The sequence below is a fragment of the Phoenix dactylifera genome, chromosome 5 (genome assembly GCF_051530095.1).
Source record: "Phoenix dactylifera cultivar Ajwa chromosome 5, Ajwa_hap1_PhDact_Kaust_v1.1, whole genome shotgun sequence".
NCBI lineage: Eukaryota > Viridiplantae > Streptophyta > Magnoliopsida > Arecales > Arecaceae > Phoenix > Phoenix dactylifera.
This window is the reverse complement of record NC_143194.1, coordinates 24,882,986-24,904,327: the sequence shown is the minus strand read 5'-3', so window position 1 is coordinate 24,904,327 and position 21,342 is coordinate 24,882,986. Positions and strand designations below refer to the sequence as shown.

Here is a 21,342-nt window from a genome sequence, read left to right as displayed (position 1 = left end):
AGGCTAGTCTGCTCCCGGGATGATCATCGGGTTAGCCTGGCATCCGAGGGCCGAGCCTCGGGAAATTCCGCTCGTTGGTCGGCCAAGGCTGGCGCGAGCCGAGGCGACCGGTCGGGGCTTCAGGCTAGTCTGCTCCCGGGATGATCATCGGGTTAGCCTGGCATTCGAGGGCCGAGCCTCGGGAAATTCCGCTCGTTGGTCGGCCAAGGCTGGCGCAAGCCGATGCGACCGGTCGGGGCTTCAGGCTAGTCTGCTCCCGGGATGATCATCGGGTTAGCCTGGCATCCGAGGGCCGAGTCTCGGGAAATTTCGCTCGCTGGTCGTGCGCCTGTTGCTTGCCGCCCGACGGGATTTCTCCGTGGCCAGCTGCGATCGTGTTTCTCCTCCTCTCCAAGCGTCGCCTGGGGAACACCAGATGGGCATTAAATGCTAATTGAGGGGTTACCTGGAAAATCGGACCGCCAGTTGCTGCTTGCGAGGAGTGTCAGTTAAGCGGCCGCGATACGCGCGTTCTTCGAGGCGGATGCGGCCTGGGCGCGAGCGGAGATATGTGGACCTAGGGGTACAGGCCACCCGGAGTGTCCTGCACAAAGAATGCGATTAAGGAGAATAACGCTTAGGAAATCGCGGGGAGATACGCCTCGAGAGCCGGATCGGCTCCGGATTCAATGCGCCCGCATTTATTGGAGCCACCCGTAGCGGAACGACCGGGGGGCCGCAGTTTGGCTATAAATATAGGTGCAGGTGCGATGGAGCCTGCCAAGTCGGAGCTGTTCAGGTTGCCATGGATCGTGGGCCTCCTCTCCGGCGCATGGTTGAGAGACCCCTACCGAAGGGACGGGAGGCGCGCCCTTCGCGACTTCCGCCAACTAGCCGTTTCATCTGGGATCAACAAGGAGGTTCTCCCCGGCGGAACTCCGCTCTAGGCGTTTCATCCGGGATCACGTCTCCCCTCCTTGAAGTTCGGCCTCCCGATTGAGCTCCGCACCAGGCGCTTGACCCGGGACCGCGCCTCCATATGCTCTTTTCCCTTGTATTCCTTCTCTCCCCTAACACTGGGGAGGACCGGAATATCCCTTGGAGGTGGCGTTCCCCTGGAGGCAGCGGGAGCTTCATCTGCGGCGGCTCCTCATCTTTTTCGTGAGGCGTGGATGGCGCCTCTGGGTAGGAGCAGCGTGGACTTCTCCTTCGTCCACTTCTTCTTCATCCGCGCCGGCTCTTCGTCTTCTTCGTGAGACGCCGATGGTGCCTCCGGTTGGAAGCACCCACTTCCGGCGGGATTGCAGCCGCTTCGGATGGAGGTTTCGGGATCCCAGATCTTCAGCTCCTCGGAGTCTCCACCTCTTCTTTACTTTCTTTACACCCTAATTCCCCTCTGGGAATTCCTTGTAATCACACGAGCACGCCATTGTAACCAGAAATTATTGAAATGAAAAGTGTTATACATTTTTGAACTGTCTTTCTGGCATTGTCGTTCTACTGGTAATACATCCGCAGGTTAGCGGAATTCCAGCTCCTTGGAATTTCTCGACCATCTAGGGCCTCCAACTGGTAGGAGCCAGGTCGGTTTACCCAGCGAACCCTATACGGGCCTTCCCAATTTGGCGCTAGCTTCCCACCTTCCGCAGGTTGAGATGCTTTAGCTCGCCTTAGCACCAGATCTCCGATTCTGAAAAGCTTCGGTCGGACCTTGGAGTTGTAATATCGGGCCACCCTCCGCTGATACATCGCCATCCGAACCTGCGCCATTTCCCTCGCTTCTTCCAAGAGATCCAGGTTCCCTCGGAGTTGCTCCGAATTGGCCTCGGGTCGGTGCGCGGCCACCCGAGGTGAGGGGAGTCTGAGCTCCACGGGGACAACGGCTTCCGTGCCATAGGTTAGGCTGAAAGGCGTCTCCCCGGTAGGGGTCCGATGCGTGGTCCGATACGCCCAAAGGACATTCTCGAGTTCTTCGACCCAAGCTTGCCCCGTCCGACCGATTCGCGCTTTGATTCCTTGGAGGATTGTCCGATTTGTGACCTCGGCCTCGTAAAACAAAATATCAGCTGAGCTTCCACTATCCACAAGAACACGCCTTACATCATAGTTTGCCATAGTGAGGGAGATCACCATGGCGTCATCGTGGGGGGTCTGAACCCCCTTTACATCTTCATCACAAAAAGTGATTACATTACCGACCCTCTGCCTCTTTGCGACGGCTGCCCCTGACGCTTCAGTCGAGCCCCCTGCGTTCCTCTCGGGCCGTGAGCAGCCCCCAGTGATAGTGTGGATCACGCCCGCGACGGGTCGATTCTGCTCCCGAGGCTCCCGAGGGGCCGGGTCGGCCGGACGCGGGTCTGCGGGGGGACGTCGGTCGTTCACATATCGACCGAGACGCCCTCGGCGGATGAGAGCCTCGATCTCGTCCCGAAGCTGGAAGCAGTCTTCGGTGTCGTGGCCGTGGTCCCGGTGGTACTCACAGTACGCCCGAGAGGGCCTCCTCCCAGGAATCTTCTTCATCTGTCTCGGGACCGGGAGGTCCTCCCGCCCCTTGATTTCCATGAGGATCTGGGCCCGGGGAGTCAGGAGAGGAGTGTACCGGTTGAAACGTCGGGGCGGAGAACGAGGGCGTAGGGCGCCGTGGTTCCTCGCCGGCGACAGGCTTCTGCGCCGACGTTGAGGCGTCGGGCTCCTCCTCTGGCGTGCCTCTTTTCGCCTTTTCTTCCCGAGCTTTGGAGGGATCTCGGCGGCCTCCTTGCTCCGGTGGGCGGCCGCCTCCTCGGCGTCCGCATACTGGTTCGCCCGGGACAACAGCTCTGGGAAGCTCCGCGGCAGGCGTTTGTCCAGGGAGAAGGTGAGTCTGCCCTTTCGGAAGCCATGCTTCAGGGCTGAAAGAGCCACTTCCTGGCTCAGGTTCCGGACTTCCAGCGTAGCCTTGTTGAAGCGGGTAAGATAATCCCGCAAGCTTTCTCCCTCGTTTTGCCGGACATCAAAGAGGGAGTCGGAGACCAGTCGCCGCCGGCTACTGACGGCGAAATGGGTGATGAAGAGGCGAGTAAACTGGTCGAAGGACTGGATTGAGTTAGCCTCCAAGCCGGCGAACCACGCCCTTGCCGGGCCACGGAGGGTCGCCGGGAAGGCCTTGCAGAGGAGAGGATCTGATGCTCCGTGGAGGAGCATAAGGGTCCTGAAACTCTCGACGTGATCCCGCGGGTCCGCCGCCCCGTCATAGGGCTCGATCGCCGGCATTTTAAACCCCGGCGGATTCGGGGTCCGCAGGATCCTCGAGGCAAGCGCCGGCTGGGAGGAGATCTCCAAGTCGGCGAAGGGATCTTTGGAGTGGCCCTTTAGGACCTGGAGTTGTCGGTGGAGATCGTCCACCCGCCGGTCCAGGGAGCGCGACTGATGGGTGGGGGACAAGGTGCACCGAGAGGGGGACCGACTGGAGCGCGGGTTCCTTGAGGACTGGGGGGTCTGGGAACGCGCCCGGGCCCGCTTCTCGTACCCCGCGCAGCTCCGATGGGAAGGTCCCGGCAGAATGGACCGTGCTCGAGAATCTTCCTCGCGCCGGCGCTCCTCCCGTGGGAGAGGAAGGAGCGCGGGTTGAGGAGGACAGGTGAGCGCTCAGGGAGCAGCGGCTCCTGGGCCCGCTGCGGCGCCCGAGACATCACACCCTGCAGGTTCTGCACTGCCTCCGCGAGGGTGCGAACCTGCTGGGCTAACTGGTCGAACTGAGCGGCTTCGACCATCTGAATGGGGGGTGGAACGGTGGAGTGTTGCTGAGAATGTGTTGGAGACGCAGCGGCCTCCCGGCCGGAGGCGCGAGAGGCCCCACGACCGGAGGCATTGGAAGCTCCACGACCACCTCGCCGTGCCATTACGATCGCTCTGAGATTCGGCCCTTCCTTTAGCGCCAACTGTTGCGGGATTTTCACCCCGGCAACAACCTTAGTCCCAACCGAGCCGAGCAGAAAGAGACCGCGTCCCCCACGAGGTATTGTCCGCTTTGGGCGCTCCGGTCCGCGCGTCCAGCGCTGACGGAGGGAGACGTTTCCGGCCCGCGCGTCCAGCGCTGACGGGGGGATTGCCCTCACGGTTTTGTCCCACAAAAGGGCCCTCGTAAGGAAAAGGCTTCGCCCTCCTCATTATAAGGCACGGAACTTTCCGCTCTAGCCGATGTGGAACTAAATTCAAGGCCCCCTCCCCCCCCCCACAACATAGCCCCCCCAGCGGGAAGGTTCCGGCCAGGTTTTACCCCAACGGGCCCCCACAGTCCTGGAGGGTAGTCAATGGAGAGAGGAGGCGTCCCTTCCTCTAGCGCCAACTGTTGCTGGTGGTCCAAACCGAGAACGATTGGCACAGCGGTGTGAACGGGGTTCCGTTTGGGTTGCCTTGGTTGGTGTTGATTGCGCTCCACCTTCCACCGGGTAACCTGCAAGCAAGCCTCGCACCACCACTGGGGTAGTGGGGGCCCTCCGACGATCAAGTCAGAGGAGATTGGAGAGAGAAGGAAAGATAATAGTAGCAAGTAGGAGAATGCTCTGGAAGTTCTTGCTTACCCCCCCTTCTCCCCCCAGCCGCATATATACCAGGCTGGGGGGTCTTTCAGGGGGGTTCGTCATCGTGGGGCACGATGGAGCTGCCACTGACACGGCCGTTACAGGGCGTCGTGGGGCAGCGCCATCGTGTAGCACGATGGAGCTGCCACTGACATGGCCGTTACAGGGCGTCGTGGGGCAGCGCTGGGTACGGCCATGACAGGGCGTAGTGGAGCTCCGCCTTGTACGGCTGTTACAGGGGATCGTGGAGCAGCGCCAGATACAACCGTTGCAGGGAGTAGTGGAGGAGAGGGCCGCGGCGTGCCTCTGGGAAATAGCCTGTCGTTGTCGAGAGATGTCCGACTCGGGGTCGGATTGCTGGATCAAGGGGCAGCCGACTCGGGGTCGGGCTGCGGAGCCGAAGATGTCCGACTCGGGGTCGGATTGCTGGATCAAGGGGCAGCCGACTCGGGGTCGGGCTGCGGAGCCGAAGATGTCCGACTCGGGGTCGGATTGCTGGATCAAGGGGCTGCCGTAGTCTTCCTGGGCGCGCGTGCCGGTCACGTGGGGCATGGTGGCTAAGTTCCCCCGTAACACTTATCATAGGATAAGTTGATCTCCAATAATTTAAAATTACTATGTTTGGTATGTTCCCAACTACTCATGTTATATTTCATAAAAATATATTTATTAATCCTATAAATTAATAATTCTATAAAAAATATTAATTATTATTATAAAATTAACATTCGTATTTATACTTAAAATATATTATTATTTTAATACTATTATTATTTTAATTAAGAAATAAGGCAAATAGAAGCTATAAATTGAATAAGTTCGTAATATAAATATAAAGTATATTAATATATTTCTATTATAATTTAAAAATAAAATCAAATAATAGTATGACAATGATATGATTATACTATAATATAATATATATCATAGATTCTATATATGTAACATCAATACAATATAATATATAATGTTGATATAATATATTAATAGTATATTGATATACTATTTTTTTGTCACTGAAGAGATATTTTTGTCCCTAAGTGATCTTGGATATCCATCTTCTAGGATAAGTTTTCCATCACTCAGTTGAACAATAATTTGACAAATGGAGATAATTTAGAATTATTGCCACATAGGATTATTATGGTGTAACCAAATATAATGATTTTGTTGTCTGCACCCACATCACTTTTGATCTTGAGATGATCGCTCCATACCAAACACATTCTTTTAGAAAATTGGATTAGAATAAATAATAGATGTCATTGTCTTTAAATGAAATATTTTTATAAGGTGGCATGAAGATTTAATTTTTCAAAACTTATATTAATTAATTTTACGAATTTATCTAAAAAATCAAATAAATGATGATTAGCTCAAATGTTGGCCATTATCGTGTTGAATGATGCTCATTATCCAATCATATACTATTTATAATGCAAAATTGCGGAAGTTTGGCCACGAGCGGCGGGAAAAAAATAGATAATAATTTTTGCAATTGGTGATAATATTGTGCGTGAATTTTAGACGTGGAAAAAAATCAAATCGACGCCGTGACATCTTGCTGGGAAAATACGGACCGCTAATTGGTTGATTCTGAGCTGTTGGATCGATAGAATTCTGAATTCCTTTCACTTAGATGGGCGGGTCGGGATTCGAGAGTCGGCTCCGGCGAGGAGACGAGAGCACCGAAGGCGTCTTGGCGGGGCCGGATCGGTAGAATTCCGACCGGGTTCGGGTCCACCTTAAAAAAGATCGGACCTAAACCAGATCAAGCTCGACCCGGTCCATTTTTCTTTCTCTAAAACCCTAAATCCCTGCCCCTGTGCTCTTCTTTCGACAATTCTCCGAGCCTCAAACCCCTCGTCTCCACATGCCCGCGGCCATGGCGAAGTCGCTGGCGGCCTCCAAGAAAAAAGCTGTATTACCTTCTCATGTTTTTATATTCTTAATCTCCCTATTCTTGCATTTCTTAGTCTAAAATTCCTCAACCTGCTTTTTTTGTTGACCTGTTGATTGGAGAGCAGGATCGCGTCGAGCAAGAAGAGCCAGAGGAGCCATCGGAAAACGGTTTTGTGAGGGAATACGGTGATCAAGAAGAGGAATCCGAGCGTACTGATGCGGTGGGTTCATCGGAAGGCGAGGTTGGTGTCCATCCTCCGTTCTTGAATTGTAATCCTTCAAAAGCTCGTTTTTTTGATAACTTTTGTTCTATATTCGCTGTAGAGATCCTCTGGAGAAGGTGAGAAAGATGGGAAAGACGATGGAAAAATTCATCAGTCGTCGGAGGAGAGTGATTCATCTGAAGATGAGGTATTTCTTGTCGTCCGGTTGAGTAGCTGATACAATTTAGCGGTTGATCTTATAAATACTTCTTTCGAGCCATTGTTTAAACGTTTGGATTTTTTTTTTCGTGTTAAATGAAATGTAGGTGGCTCCCAGGAATACGATTGGGGAAGTTCCATTGGAGTGGTATAAGGATGAGGAGCACATTGGATATGACATCACGGGGAAGAAGATCAGGAAGCACGCTAGGAAGGACAAAATTGACTCTTTTCTAGCCGGGGTAGATGATTCGAAAAATTGGTGAGTAAAGGTCTTGTTGTTATTTTCATCCAAGTCATGTTTAGTTTAAAGAAGTGATGCGGGTTGATAGGTTCTTACTAAAAATTTCTATACCATGTTCTTTTCAACTGTATCATTAGTGGGCGTGAATAGGTGTGATGTTTGGTTTTTTGGGAGAAGTAGTAGTTGCTGCTTGTTGCTGCTAGTTGCTGCTTAAAATCCAGCATCTCTATGAACCTGAACCTTAACGTTTAATAGCTTAATAAGAATTTAAGGATTTTAGGGTTCCTTGGATCGAGGGTAACTTGCTACTTGATGTACTAAGATTTGTACACTTAGCAAGTGGTTTACATGCAATTTACAAGTCTTTTGGGTTCTCTCAGATAAGAGAATGGAAAAGAGGAAGGATTCAGGCTTGAAAATAAAGGGTTTTATGTCTGGGATTTAACAGAAATAGGACTTTGGTCTAATCTGAGGTTAAAAGATTGATGGATTTTAAGAGAAAAAATATATGATCAGAAAGTTATTAAATCTGTTATCGCAATCATCAATAATTGAAACAAAAACAGGCAAAAAAAATGTCAGATGAATGTAATTCCTTTTGTTATAATGTGACTGGCCCCTGCAATTACTGGCATGAATTCTGTTTGGATTACTAAAGTGAAAAAGGGTTACTCTCATAGAAAAATTAAGAAACCCAACTCCTTAGCTGGTTATCATCTTTAAGACCTAAATACCTTGTAATGAATGTCATGCTCTAATTTAACTTTTAAGCACAAAAAGCCCATGATCAATAGTTGTCTCATGTCACGCACCTTCCTTTATATTGTTGTAGAGACATGTGCCCCATAAATTTAACCACCAAATTGTTGAGTATCTAATACTTTAGGAGGAACATTTCTTGAAATTAGGTCCAGTGTTCCAGCTTGTGAATGATATCCAATGCTGATCATGATAACTATATGAAATTCAGCATGCTCCCAACTACATAAACATGCATATAATTACTTTCAGCAGTTGTGCATTTATGCATAAACTGGCCCATAAGTAACAGTTATCATCTCACATTTTCTAGAATGCATCTCAGACACCTCTATCCATATTGGTATAGCAAGACAGGTGCCACCAGCATGACTTCCCACTGCAACAATTTAGGGGAAATGTCCACAAAAATAGGTCCACTGTCTCTGCCAATGAGTGATGATCAATGCTGACCATGAAACTTATGTGGAACTTAGTATATTTTCCCACATGAGAAGTTAAACTTGTAGGTAATCGGTTTTTCCCACATGTGGAACTTATTATATTTTCCCACATGTGGAACTTATTTGGTTTTAAGTTCCTGTTTTAACATGAAAAGGCAATTTAGTTTGGAAACAATGGAGCTTTTTCATAAATTCCTATTAGTTTTCTTGGTAGGCTGATGATACTCACAGCTTAACATGTTTATATATACACAAAAATGGAACTGTCTATCATGACGTGGAGCTGGACCAGCTACAGACTGCCATCTTAAGGGTCAAGCCTACCTATTCATCCGAAAGTTCAGTGGTAGCCCTTGCAAGCAAGCCTATGGCATGGACTTTCTATACCCAAGTTGTCAGTATTTCACCTTGTTATGAATATCATTCATACGTGTCCTTGGAGATTAATGGAACTGAGATTACTGCTTTTTAGATCAGCATTAGATGCTTTGCAGACAGGTTAAAGTGTAACTTCATTTTCTATCATATGAAGTAGGATAGCATGGATGAGTAGAGGAGAGAGCAGTATGATCCATTGTCCTTTACCTTGTCTACCTGATTATTCTTAAATCTTTTGTCAGTATTTTCATTGGTTATACATTATTTTTGTTTCCGTTTCTTTTGGCTTCATTGTTCTTTATGTAATATTCTATGCCAATTTATGTTGGAGTTTCTGGATTTCAATTAGCTTATTTTTTTTATTTTTCAAGAAAAAAATAAGTGAATAGTCCCTTGCTTTTATGTTTAGAACTTATTATTTTGGAAACCCAATGCCATTTATGTGGTAGCATGTCCATGCTAACTACATCATAGGTTCCAAGAGGTAAAATTTTCCAATACGAGTTTTTGACTTCTCTAGTTATTTCATATTGGCTCATCACCTTTCTTCTCAAATATGTGGACTGATTAAAAATGCTGCACACTGTTATTAGAGGGTCTATCTCCATTGTTATTTTGTGTCTTCTTCTTAATTCTTACAGACCTATAGCTGATATAAATTTCTATAAGTACTTGATGCCTTATTTAATTTGTTAATCCTTGGTTGCTAAACTATTTTACGATATCCAGTTGAAGGTGCATATGGATTGTGTTTCGAAATGCATTACAACTCTATCCTGCTGACCAGAATTTCTTTTTCCTGCTTTGTTTTGCATGTTTTGTTTGCCAAATTTAGGAGAAAGATTTATGATGAGTACAATGATGAAGAGGTGGAATTGACAAGGGAAGAGATTAGAATTATCCGTAGATTGCTGAAGGGAAGGACTCCGCATGCAGAAGTTGATCCATATGCGGTTTGTAGTCTGCCCTGCCATATACTATACTAAGTTTGTAATCTTGCAAATGGTTCATCTTTTAAATTTATGCACGAACTGTATTAACATGGAATGCATTGTTGTATCATCTATATTACTCATTCAGCCCTATGTTGATTGGTTTGACTGGGAGGATAAAGGACATCCTCTCTCAAATGCACCGGAGCCAAAGAGACGATTCATTCCTTCCAAATGGGAACAGAAAAAGGTACAAGTCATTGCTACAAATGTTTAATCTTATAGAAAAAAGGGATTGGTCTTGGTGGAACTTTAATTATTTTATGTTTTGAAGAATGTCAGCTATCAGCTAGCATTGTCTGCTTTGTAAGCATTGATTAAGGGTATTACCTTTGGTAGGTAGAGGCCGAAGCAACTTATCATTACGCAGCATTTGCACTTTTTTCCTTTTCAAACTAATATGGCCCATGCTGTTTCTTTATTTATTGCTATTATCATTGGGAATCAGCCTTTGTAGTAGTCATCCAAGCAATTTAATCACCAGCCAATGTTATAATGTCATAAACATCAATAACCATAATGAATATAACATGTGATTTTGATTTAATGTGATGCCCTTGAAATAATTATCAGTAGATTAATACTTTTGTCAGTATGGTCTAGAAATATCTTTTGATAGAACAACACATTTTTAAAGTCAAGGATCATTGTAACCATCATCGTTATTGATAACCCACATTTTCTGATAAATTTTATTGATGGCCTAAATATATAAGATCATTATTTATAACAGTTATGTACTTATGTTTCTCGCTCAGTTACTTCAGAAATTTTTTGTTACTTCTATGTAGTAGTTCAATTAATTAATATGACCAAGTATCAGCATCTTTTTTTTCTTCTGTGGATGCGGTAATCATTAATATAAAACCAGATATGAGTAAACTAACCATTTTTCTCAATCCTCTACAATACATGCATTCAAACATGTTCAAAAGAGATTTTAATAAAGGAGGAAACAACATTAATGGATATCATGTGAAAGCAATGGACTTGTAGTTTTGGAAAGTATGCTGCTTTTTTCCCCCTAGCGAAATATGTTTGTCACCCTGAAATCTTTTAATAATGCCAGGTGTTTATAATTAATGTAGCATTATGCTGTGACATAATGGGGGTGGATGACAAATAGAATTACTGGCTGCATCATGCCAGAGTAATTAATTTTATTTCTTAAAATCTATTAGCTAAAAGATTCGGATCATAGGGGAATATAATTACAATATAATCTGAATTCAGGGACGATCAGTCTGTGGATAATATTCCGTGGATAGAAATGTTGGGCAATTAAGAGGGTTGCTACACAAGATGAGTATTATAAGCTTGAGAGCAAGATTTGCCATATTGGTCGGTACTATATTGGTACCACATGGTATGCTGTCTCGTACTGTACCGACACTCGGCCTCAACATCTCGTACTGTACCATGTACCGACACTGTAATAGGATGGTACCGGTACAAGGTCCGGTATCGAGACGGCAAACCTTGCTTGAGAATACTGAGTTGATTGTGTTTGATCGGGAAGAATGAAGTTAAGACTGTTTTTAATTTTGGCAACTTAAAATTCTGCTGATAGAGGGTAAAGTGATCAAACAGAAAATTGGTTGAGATAGTATACAATGTGCAATGAAGTCTTGAGGTGGCCTTCTATGAAACAGGTTTAAGATTGTGAGGAAGGTTGAAACAATAATGGAAGAGCAAAGAAAAGTTTAATGGAAATGGTTGTCGAGGAAGATCTTTAAAAGGACTAAGTTACTAGGGTAAATGGTGAAGAGGCCTTCTATGAAACAGATTTAAGATTGTGAGGAAGGTTGAAACAATAATGGAAGAGCAAAGAAAATTTTAATGGAAATGGCTGTCGAGAAAGATCTTTAAAAGGACTAAGTATATATCCTTTTACCAGGGTAAACGATGAAGAACAGAAGAAGAATTCCATATGACATCTGCAAATAGATGGGAAAAGGCTTTTTGGTTATCTTGATATTTACTCTAGAACAAATTCCGACTTCGTACTGACTGTTAAAATTCAAAGTAATCATAACCAAAATATTGCAAGTATTAGATGCGATATAGCTTGCTCTGCATATCCTATTTGTCATTACTTTTTATCACTAAGAGAATCTATATGTTGATCTTGTCTACTTTCTTCATTCCAGGCCTTCTCATCTTGTTTCCTGTTAGTTTAATGATTGAAAAGTAATCTATTTTTTTAATTTTTTTTACTAAATTCATTGGTGATTTGGAACCTATAGGATTTGAATTTCTGATTTACCATTGATGAAAAGACACTGTTGTAACTTTCAACCTTTTCCAGCACCAGTAATTTTGTTCTTCAATAGTTGGTTTAACCATTAACTGTTGGACATTTTATTAAAAATATTAGTTGCATGAAACCTTTTGAAAAGATTTAGTTTACCAATTTTTTCTCAGCCATGATAGTGAACTCCATTGACCATTTTCATGGTGTTCTTTTGGTTCTGGCTTAGGTTGTTCAATATGTCAGAGCCATTCGCAAGGGCCTGATTAAGTTTGACAAACCAAAGGAAGAGCCTCCTTTTTATTTATTGTGGGGAGATGATTCTAGTGTGGCAGAGAACAAACGGCATGGTTTGAGTTATATTCCTGCACCAAAACCAAAACTGGCTGGTATTGTATTTTTCACTTTTATAAATTGTAAGGTTAACTGGAGGCAGCCGAAGCTTTGTTGCTAAAAGTTGGCTGTCTCTGTTTAGATTTTTAATTTTAGTTAATCACTTAATCTTGATACTTTATTTTGTAAATATTATCCTCTGAACATGGCTATGGAATATTTGGTTTATGCGGTGTTTCTATTTACTACTTCAGATTACCCATAATGGGGCTTGATATTTGAAATTGCTAAGGTACTTTCCACTATCAGGTCATGAAGAGTCATACAACCCTTCTATAGAATACATCCCTACTCAAGAGGAGATCAATTCGTACCAGCTCATGTTTGAAGAAGACCGTCCTAAATTTATTCCAAGAAGGTGCTTTGGGGTTTTTGGTAGTTTCATATTTATCCAGTATTATTCAATTAGGTCAAGACATGTTGATCGAAGTGATGAATATGTAACAGGTATGAGTCCCTTAGGAGTGTACCTGCTTATGAGAATGCTCTTAAAGAAGGATTTGATAGATGTTTGGACCTGTATTTGTGCCCTAGAACTCGCAAAAAACGTGTAAGTTGTCATATTTGATATATAAAGAATAAAGTTATCTCCTCTCTCTCTCTCTCTCTCTCTCTCTCAATCACATTGAAATATTTCTGCCAAAAGTTTTTCACTCCCGCTGTTGCTTTCAGAAGCATTTACTTTTTATTGATATTTTTCTGATCTTTATACAAACGAATTGGCTTTAATTTCACAGATTAACATTGATCCTGAGTCTCTAAGACCCAAGCTACCTAGTAAGAAAGATTTGAAGCCTTATCCCTTGACATGTTATCTTGAGTATAGAGGCCACAGTGGTCCTGTCAATTCAATTTCAATTGAAGTATCAGGGCAGTGGATAGCATCTGGTTTGTGGTTAATTGCCTTTTTTTTCTTCAATTTTTCATGTTCTGTGCTATTATTTTATTAAGATACCTTTTCTTTCCCTTTTTGTACCTGTCTGAATTTGCAATTTTGGCATTCATCTGAAGGTTCAACTGATGGAATGGTACGTATTTGGGAGGTTGAAACTGGTCGTTGCCTTCGAGTGTGGGATGTTGGTGAAGCTGTGCAGCACATTGCATGGAATCCTTTGCCTGAGCTTCCAATATTGGCAGTTTCTGCGTAAGTCAGATTCCATCTTTAAGCTGTATGTTACATTGTATGCGGTCTCTTTTTGTCACTTCTAATTGTACTAGTACCTTCATTGTAGGGGGCATGAGGTGCATCTATTGAACACAGGACTAGGAGATGCAGAAGAAAAGATGCATATTAAAGAGCTCCTCCATGTTGAGGAACTGTTAACTGATGATGCCGGTTAGTTAATTTGTTACCTACATCATCTTCTGCTTCTTATATATGTTTATTCACAATAGTGTTAAATGCTTCAGGAAATAGCGCATCTGCTGTGAGTTGGGTTCAACATGAAAAGCACGATGGCATCACGCTGAAGCATCTTAAGGTAATTTGTTATATCTTTTATCCAGTCCTTGCAAACTTGCATTTTATGTAACGATCAAAAAACAAATATGCCTAGACACCTGCCTGTATGCCTGCATTTAACATAAATCTATAAATTTAAAAGATCAGATCAATTTATGAGTTACTATGAATGTTGTCAAGTTGGCACTTTTTATGTTTAATTTTTTAGAGTACAGTTATTTTTATTCAAATCTCCTTGTTTATTTATTTATTATTATTATTTTGCGTTGGACTGCCTTAGACCTCTGGGTCCCTGCCTGCATACCCACCTAGTGTGCAGGCACTAGGCATTCCTCTGCTAGCTGTTTGCTGCCTATAGTCTCTTAAGCATCGATTTATCTAATTAACTGTCTCATTATTAGAGCCCAGGTCAACACATAATTGACGCTGCTGCTTGCATTGTTTTCTTTTGCTTTGCAGACTGTGTCAACAGTTGAATGGCATCGTAAAGGCGACTATTTCACTACAGTTATGCCGAGTGATATCCTTATCATAGATATTTGTTTGTTCATCTCTATTTCTGACCTCTTTTGAATTAATGTCTCACTCTTTGTTTTGTGATGTAGGCACTACATCCTTGGTCTGGAATGTTTTGAAGTGCTGTAACGCTTGCTTTTCACAGCTTTGATCTTGTAGCTTTATTGGCTAACAGGCCAAGCCAAAATCTGGAACATGAACTAGATCTTACTGGGTTTGGACTCAGGCCTAGAATTTGGTTCCAACCCAACTTAATTGCTGATCAAGCTGGCTAGTTACATCTTTTTAAAAAAGTTTGCCTATTGGGTCAACCAAAGCTGGAGACATCCAGTTTGACTTGGACTTAAAAAAAAGGAGAAATTCAATATAGGAAATTTGCATATGTTTAAGGTGGTATAGGAAACTTATGTAGATATATTCTTGATCATTATCTACAATGTTTAATTTGGCTAGAATCAAAGTATCATGTGTTTTGGATGTCTCTTACCTATGCATCAGTAAATATAAATTAGAGGAGAACTTTAATAGTATGCCAAGATGCTTTGATTTGATTTTTATTTTAGAAGAATCCAAGCCAATTAAATTTTGGTCTCAAGATGTGTTTAGTTTCTTGAATTATATGTTTTATGATGTAATTGAGCTCACCAACGATCCCACTTTATGCATGGGTAAGAGACCTTTAAAATACTTGATTTTTGGCTTCTAGGCAATTTAGACATTGCAAATCATGGTAATTACTGTAATAAATTTTGGTTTTAAGATGCATCAGTCAAGACAATTATTCAGTTTCTTGAATTATATGTTTTATGATGTGATTAAGCTCCCTAAGTATATTGCAACTGTCCATCTTGTGCCCACTTGATGCATGGTAAGAGATACTTGATTTTTGGCTTCTAGGCAATTTAGACATTGCAAGTCACGATAATTAGTGCAAATCTTTTTTTGTTTTGTTTTCTGAAGGCCTATCATTAATTTATATTAGTAGTTGATGCCAAGTATTCTCTTTCTCTCTCTATGCATATGCGCTCGTCCACTCCCTCTCTACTGTAGATATTTTCAAGATGTTTTTTTGGTTAGTATGTTTTTCATGATTTTGGTTTCAGACATAAAAGGAGATAAAGTAGTTAATGGAAATATCATAGAAACAAGATGGATCAAATGGAGATAGGCCTCAGAACTTTTCATGTCCTCAAGTTTTATTTATAGTCTTCATGATTTTCACCACCTTAGCTTAATTATATAATAAATACTGACAAGTATATTTCAAACTGGATAGAGGCGCTGCGTAATTTCTTGTATACAGATGTAATTGTGTAAATTTTCCTACTGGCTTGTTTATGTGCATATATCATCTTGATGTAATCTAGGATCCCTAAATATCTTTATCTGGTAAACATGTTTTTACAATCTTTAACATATGAAAGGATAGAGGAATTGATGAAATTATCTTAAATAAGATTGATTTTGTAGATAAATGGAGATGAACCTTACAATGTTATGATATGCTTGATTAGCTATTAAAGTGAAATCAGAACTTCAGAGGAATTTGTTAAGTGTAACTTTATGTATGAATTAAAATCTTGGGTACTGCAATCTTATATATAAAATGAGCATACTTACAGAAAGCATATTGAGATGGCAGTGTAGTAATGCTAGAAAGTACAGAGTTAGAAGTAAAGTGCAAGAAGGTTAAATGCAAGGACAAGTTAGTATCTTCAATTATATCATTTAATGACAGAGAATTTGTAGTATAATGGCAGGGAGAAAAAGCTTTAGATTCCTTTCATCCTCGCGTTGTAATGTTGTCAAACTATGAATGGCATGGATACGTTTGAAGGCCCTTGGCACATGATATACATAGTTTTCTTAGCAAAATATGGAAAATAGTCATCTAGTTGCATAGGGAGGAACCATGATATTCACAGATTTCCATGGTTTAATCCCTTCTCTCCATAAAATAGCTGTGTCATGTGCACTTGAAGTCTTATATCCATTTTCTTTTATCTATGAAAATTTTCTGTGGAGAAGCTATGGGATTATGCTTGGTAGTTTGTAGTATATATCACATGCCTTTTTCCTCTTTGTAAATAGTACTCCTTGACCAATTATGCACGTGATTCAAGAGCAGTATTGATACACCAACTATCCAAGAAACATACAGCAAATCCCATCAAGAAGTTGCGTGCGCCTGCAGTTTCAGCAGTTTTCCATCCAACACGTCCCTTTTTCTTTATCTCAACAAAGAAAAATGTTCGTGTTTATGATCTTTCTAAAAATAAACTAATTAAGAAGCTTGAGCCAGGTCTTCGTGAGGTTTCTTCGATTGCTATTCATCCCGGAGGTAACTAATAATTATTTGTTTGATATATGTCTTCCTGATAAAATAAAATTGATTAGTCCAGTTGCTTGTATGCTTATGACATGAGTAGCCATTAAATAATTGTGCATTCGCAGGTGATAATGTAATTGTGGGGAGCAAAGAAGGAAAAATGTGCTGGTTTGATATGGACCTATCATCTCAACCATACAAAAGATTGCCGTATGTCACAAACTTTTAGTTGCAAATAAATCTCTAGTTATTTTCATTCTCTCCTTGTCCTTTAACTAACTGAAGTCATTCATTTGAAAATGCTGATCTTTGCATTTGCCTTTTCTTTATGGTACCGCTTTCTGCAAATATCACTAGCATAAAGTTTTTAGTTCCTTATTTTTAGAGGTGGATACAGGCAAGTGTTTGTGCCTCTCAATTTATTAGTACAACTTGGTGAGGTTTGTAAGGAATTTGAACCAAGTAGCAAAAGGGTAGCACATGCACCTAGGGACATAGCTTTAATGCCAAGATATTGAAACAACTCATTCTCATTATACTTTTGTTAGTTTCTTTTTGTAACAAACCTATTATTTGGATTTCTTATTTCTATATAAGTATCCAAGATCTGTCCAGCAAAAATCGATGTGGGACTAAACACATGCTCGCACGGATCCTGACATACTTTCCCTGTTCAAGCCCTGACGTCCTCGTCAGGCTAAGGGTTCAAATCCATTCAAATCTAATTATAAAGACCATGATTGGCCCGTGGTCAGCCCCAATGGATCCGTGCTGTAGTGTCTCCTAGTTCACATAGGTCCGCTCTGATACCATTTGTAACAACCCACGACCTCATCCAAAATGGCTAGCCGGAAGATATTATTTGGGTTGTCCCAATGGATCTTGATCTGTATAAGTATCCAAGATCTACTCAGTAAATAACCGATGTGGGACTAAATACGCCTACACGGGTCCTGACACTTTTAGCTCATTCTGTGAATTACTCCACAAAAATGGTAATTTATTTAAATGAACATTTATTTAAATGGTATTCATGTAAATTAGTTGTTATTTAATGGTCTGTCTGCTAATAATCTTCCTGCTTGTTTGTTCCTACATTCAAAGGATGGAAAACATGAAAAAAGGTCTTAAAAGGCTGATTGGTACAGGTTCAAGTCCAATCTGCCACAATCCAGTGTGATCTGGATGCATTGGGCCTAGTTCAGCTAAACCGGGTATACCAGCCTTGGTCGGTGTCGTACAGGCCAGTCTGGGACAGTATTTCTGAATTTTAAATCCTTGACTACATGTTAATGGTGTAATAAGTTGTTGGTTCTGGTGTTATTCTTTGTGGTTGTCCCCTGCATGCTTGTTTTTGCATGAATTGGTATGCAATTATTTCCCAAGATTTAGCATTTTCAACTAGCTATGTTATTTCTGATCCAAACATGTGACATGTTTATGTTTAACCCCTTTTTTTTGCCTAAATATTTGTGTTGTTTTCTTCTGATTGCATGGTATTATGTCAATTTCTGTTACAACTTATGCATCTCTTGGTTCAAAAATCTGCAGGGCTCACCCTAAGGATATAACAAATGTTGCTTTTCATCGCTCATACCCTCTTTTTGCCTCATGTTCTGATGATTGCACGGCGTATGTGTTTCATGGCATGGTGTATTCAGATCTTAACCAGAATCCTCTTATTGTTCCATTGGAAATTCTCCATGGCCATACAAGCTCAAATGGTAGAGGTTAGTGTTATGTTGCAATTTCTTCATTCACTTGGTAGTTGGTATCTATATGATGAATAAATCTCTGCTAAGATTTAGGTGCATCACCAATCTCTTTTTGGAATAGTATGGGAATTAGTACTATTAAGCTCTCTGCATAGAGTTTTCTTCAGTGGATGTCCATGTATCTGGTTAGTCTTTATAGTTTAATACAGATTTATGAGGACAGTTTCACTGGTAAAACATGGGTTGCATATAGTTACAGATGATTCTTGATGGAACAGTGTTTCTGCAACTTGAAGTGTGCTTTGGGCACGGACTTTGGGTCGCCTTTTGTTCCCATTCAATCACCATTTTATCATTTGGGCAGTAATAGTAGTCATCTGCGATGCTCTACTTGAAATCGGAGATCACTGGGTAGTACAAAAGCTTACTTGGTTCAATCATTTGCGGTTGTTTTCATTGTTACAAACCTGTGTTACTGGAGAAGAATCAGATGAACTATGTTAATTTATAAAGCGAGATTTTCTTGTGCATTAGATAAGCGAACCTAATGTGTACCTGCAAACCAATAGTAATAGAGTGGTTAATACCTTAACAAATGAGTGTCATGTTGGCTACATACGTCCGGTATTATGAATCCTGCCTCATCTTGGGGTATCACCTGTAGTGTTGCATGGACACGAGTGATAATTGGAGTCAGACAAGTATGCAAGTGGTTGACTCAGAAAGAGGAAGGGAAAAAGGAGATACAAGGGTTACATAGGATAGGATATAATTGTAAGTAAATTATTTATTGTGTTTAAATATTTGTTTGTGCAAATGTAAAAAAGAAAATATTAAAAAAATATTGTTTGTTAAGGCCTTTCAATATATATATATTTTTTATCAAATTTCAAATTAACTCAAATAAAAAAAACATTTTGTAAAGTTATTTCAATACCTATGTTCTTAATCAAACTCTTGAATGAGCAAATTCTCAGTTCTAGCATTAAAACTGGGTCAAACTCATTGTTGGAAGAGTCCAACTTTACACCAATCTCTGAAAGCTGTAACCAAAGAAGTATCCGAATATATGCCATGTATCCAATCTGGATACTATATCCAACATGGATTTTTGGAGATGGATGCAGTTCTTCTTATAACGGAGGTTACCTGTCTTCAGCTAGCCTGCGAGTCTGATGGCCCCAACCTGCTTGAGGCGGGTCTTACGCTGAAATTTACAACATCTTTTTATGCCAAAAAAAAGAAATTACAACATATTTTGTCATAGGTTGGTTCTTAACGTGTACTACTGTGTGAATATATTTTAAGCTTAGGTGAATTACTGGTGCTCTGTAGATAGTAATTATAAGGGCACACCTGGAAATATGAAACTTCTACTCTTTTTAGTAGTTTGCCTGGCCGCATATATCTTAATGTCATGTACTGCCTTTATGCTAAATTTTCTCTTACACCAAAGAAGATGTTCGCTAGTTAATATCATATATGTTGGAACTGTCACTTTGAGCATATTTTTCTCCTATCTGTCTCTCCTGATGTTGTCTTTTGTTCTTTCAGCTATGGTTAGCAACTTAGCATTGAATTTTTCTAGTTTAGAAAATGATGAGGTGGTTTAGTAATAGAGTCAGAGACAACATGGCACTCTGTCGAGCTTTCATGACCTGCAAAATCCCATTCAGAAGTCATTCTTCCTATCTGGCCTGGTTTCTCCATCAATGCAGTCATATACAACTGGAGAACTTAAAGTTTGGTCCTTCATTGGATTGTTATTTCATGACAGTCCTTAACAGAATCCATCCCTTGCACACAATTATATCTGCTCTTGCACACTGTTTGCTTGTTTTCCACACACTTAAGCATGGCTAGGGATTAAACTTAAAAGTAGCCTCTGAAACCAAGGGCTGGAGTTAAATTTTTCAGTCAACAGGGACTAGAAGTAAAATGGTAGTCAATCCATGAGTCAAATTTCCATTGTGTAATTTGAAAGAATTTTCCTTTATGCATCATTTTTTTTGACTAATGACTCAAATAAGCTTGTAAATGTGCAGGTGTATTGGATTGCAAGTTCCATCCGAGACAACCATGGTTGTTCACTGCTGGTGCTGATTCAGTGATCAAGCTTTATTGTCATTAAGATCTCGATGCAAAGCCCTAGAAGAAAGGTGCAGTAGGGTATCTTTAAAAGCAAGAAATTGATTAGAAATCAATGTTCTTTTGGCGGGGTACACTAGAAATTCCTTTGAGAAAGATGAGCAGTACTGAGGTCCATGGAAACTAATTGGCATGATCTTCCTTATCATATGTATCATATTATTTCATGTTTTCATCTAGTTCTTGGCTGATCATCTGTTTGAAAGTTACTTTTTTTGTATTATTTTGGACGGTAAGAGTCAGCATCCTCAGCAACTGTAATGTAAGTTATAAAGCTTCTATCTTCCCCACATTGGGCTCACATATTATTTAAGGAATTTTCCCACTCCTACAGTCTATTATTGCTTCTTTTTTTTTTTTGTTGTTGTGGTGGGAGAAAGGGTACAAAACCAGGATTGCATTGTTGATGAACTTATACTGGTTACTTTCACCTTAGCGAACCTCACGATCAATGATGGTTAACCATTATTGCATTTCCACCCGTTGCATGCAAGATGGCCCCACCATGGCTTGTAAACAGGTGAGGCAAGTTGAATTCTGTGGGATTTTGGTTACTAAATGTAACTCCTGGGTGTCAATATGGTGAGATGCTTCAGGATTTTGAATTCCAGCACATGAGACGCCCATAGAGGCCATAGAGATTATAAAGGAATGGCTATGTGATGTACATGGATTAAGGTTGTCAAGTGAGCTCAAAGGTGAGCTGTTTGTCAGCTGCAGCATTTGGATTTATAAGGGCTAGGGTTCAGAATGAGTATACATATTTCTGTTCATTATATTGAGATCCATGGCAAGAGTTTCAGAACCCTTTGCTTTTATGAAAGTTCTTCCCTCCAACAAGCCTTGGGAT

At 41.7% G+C, this 21,342-nt stretch overlaps 1 protein-coding gene across 1 annotated transcript; it reads left to right on the top strand.

The window, feature by feature from the left end:
* Window positions 1-6,160: 6,160 nt before the first annotated feature.
* LOC103721398 (Transducin/WD40 repeat-like superfamily protein) lies at window positions 6,161-20,817 on the top strand. Its single transcript, XM_008811594.6, has 18 exons — window positions 6,161-6,459; window positions 6,566-6,682; window positions 6,765-6,851; window positions 6,970-7,124; window positions 9,522-9,639; window positions 9,767-9,868; window positions 12,159-12,318; window positions 12,572-12,680; window positions 12,770-12,872; window positions 13,060-13,210; window positions 13,334-13,466; window positions 13,555-13,658; window positions 13,733-13,803; window positions 14,244-14,304; window positions 16,414-16,641; window positions 16,755-16,839; window positions 18,181-18,359; window positions 20,390-20,817. Exons 1-18 carry the CDS (start codon window positions 6,412-6,414, stop codon window positions 20,473-20,475), a joined length of 2,097 nt encoding a protein of 698 aa, XP_008809816.4. The 5' UTR covers window positions 6,161-6,411; the 3' UTR covers window positions 20,476-20,817.
* The last annotated feature ends 525 nt before the right edge of the window (window positions 20,818-21,342 follow it).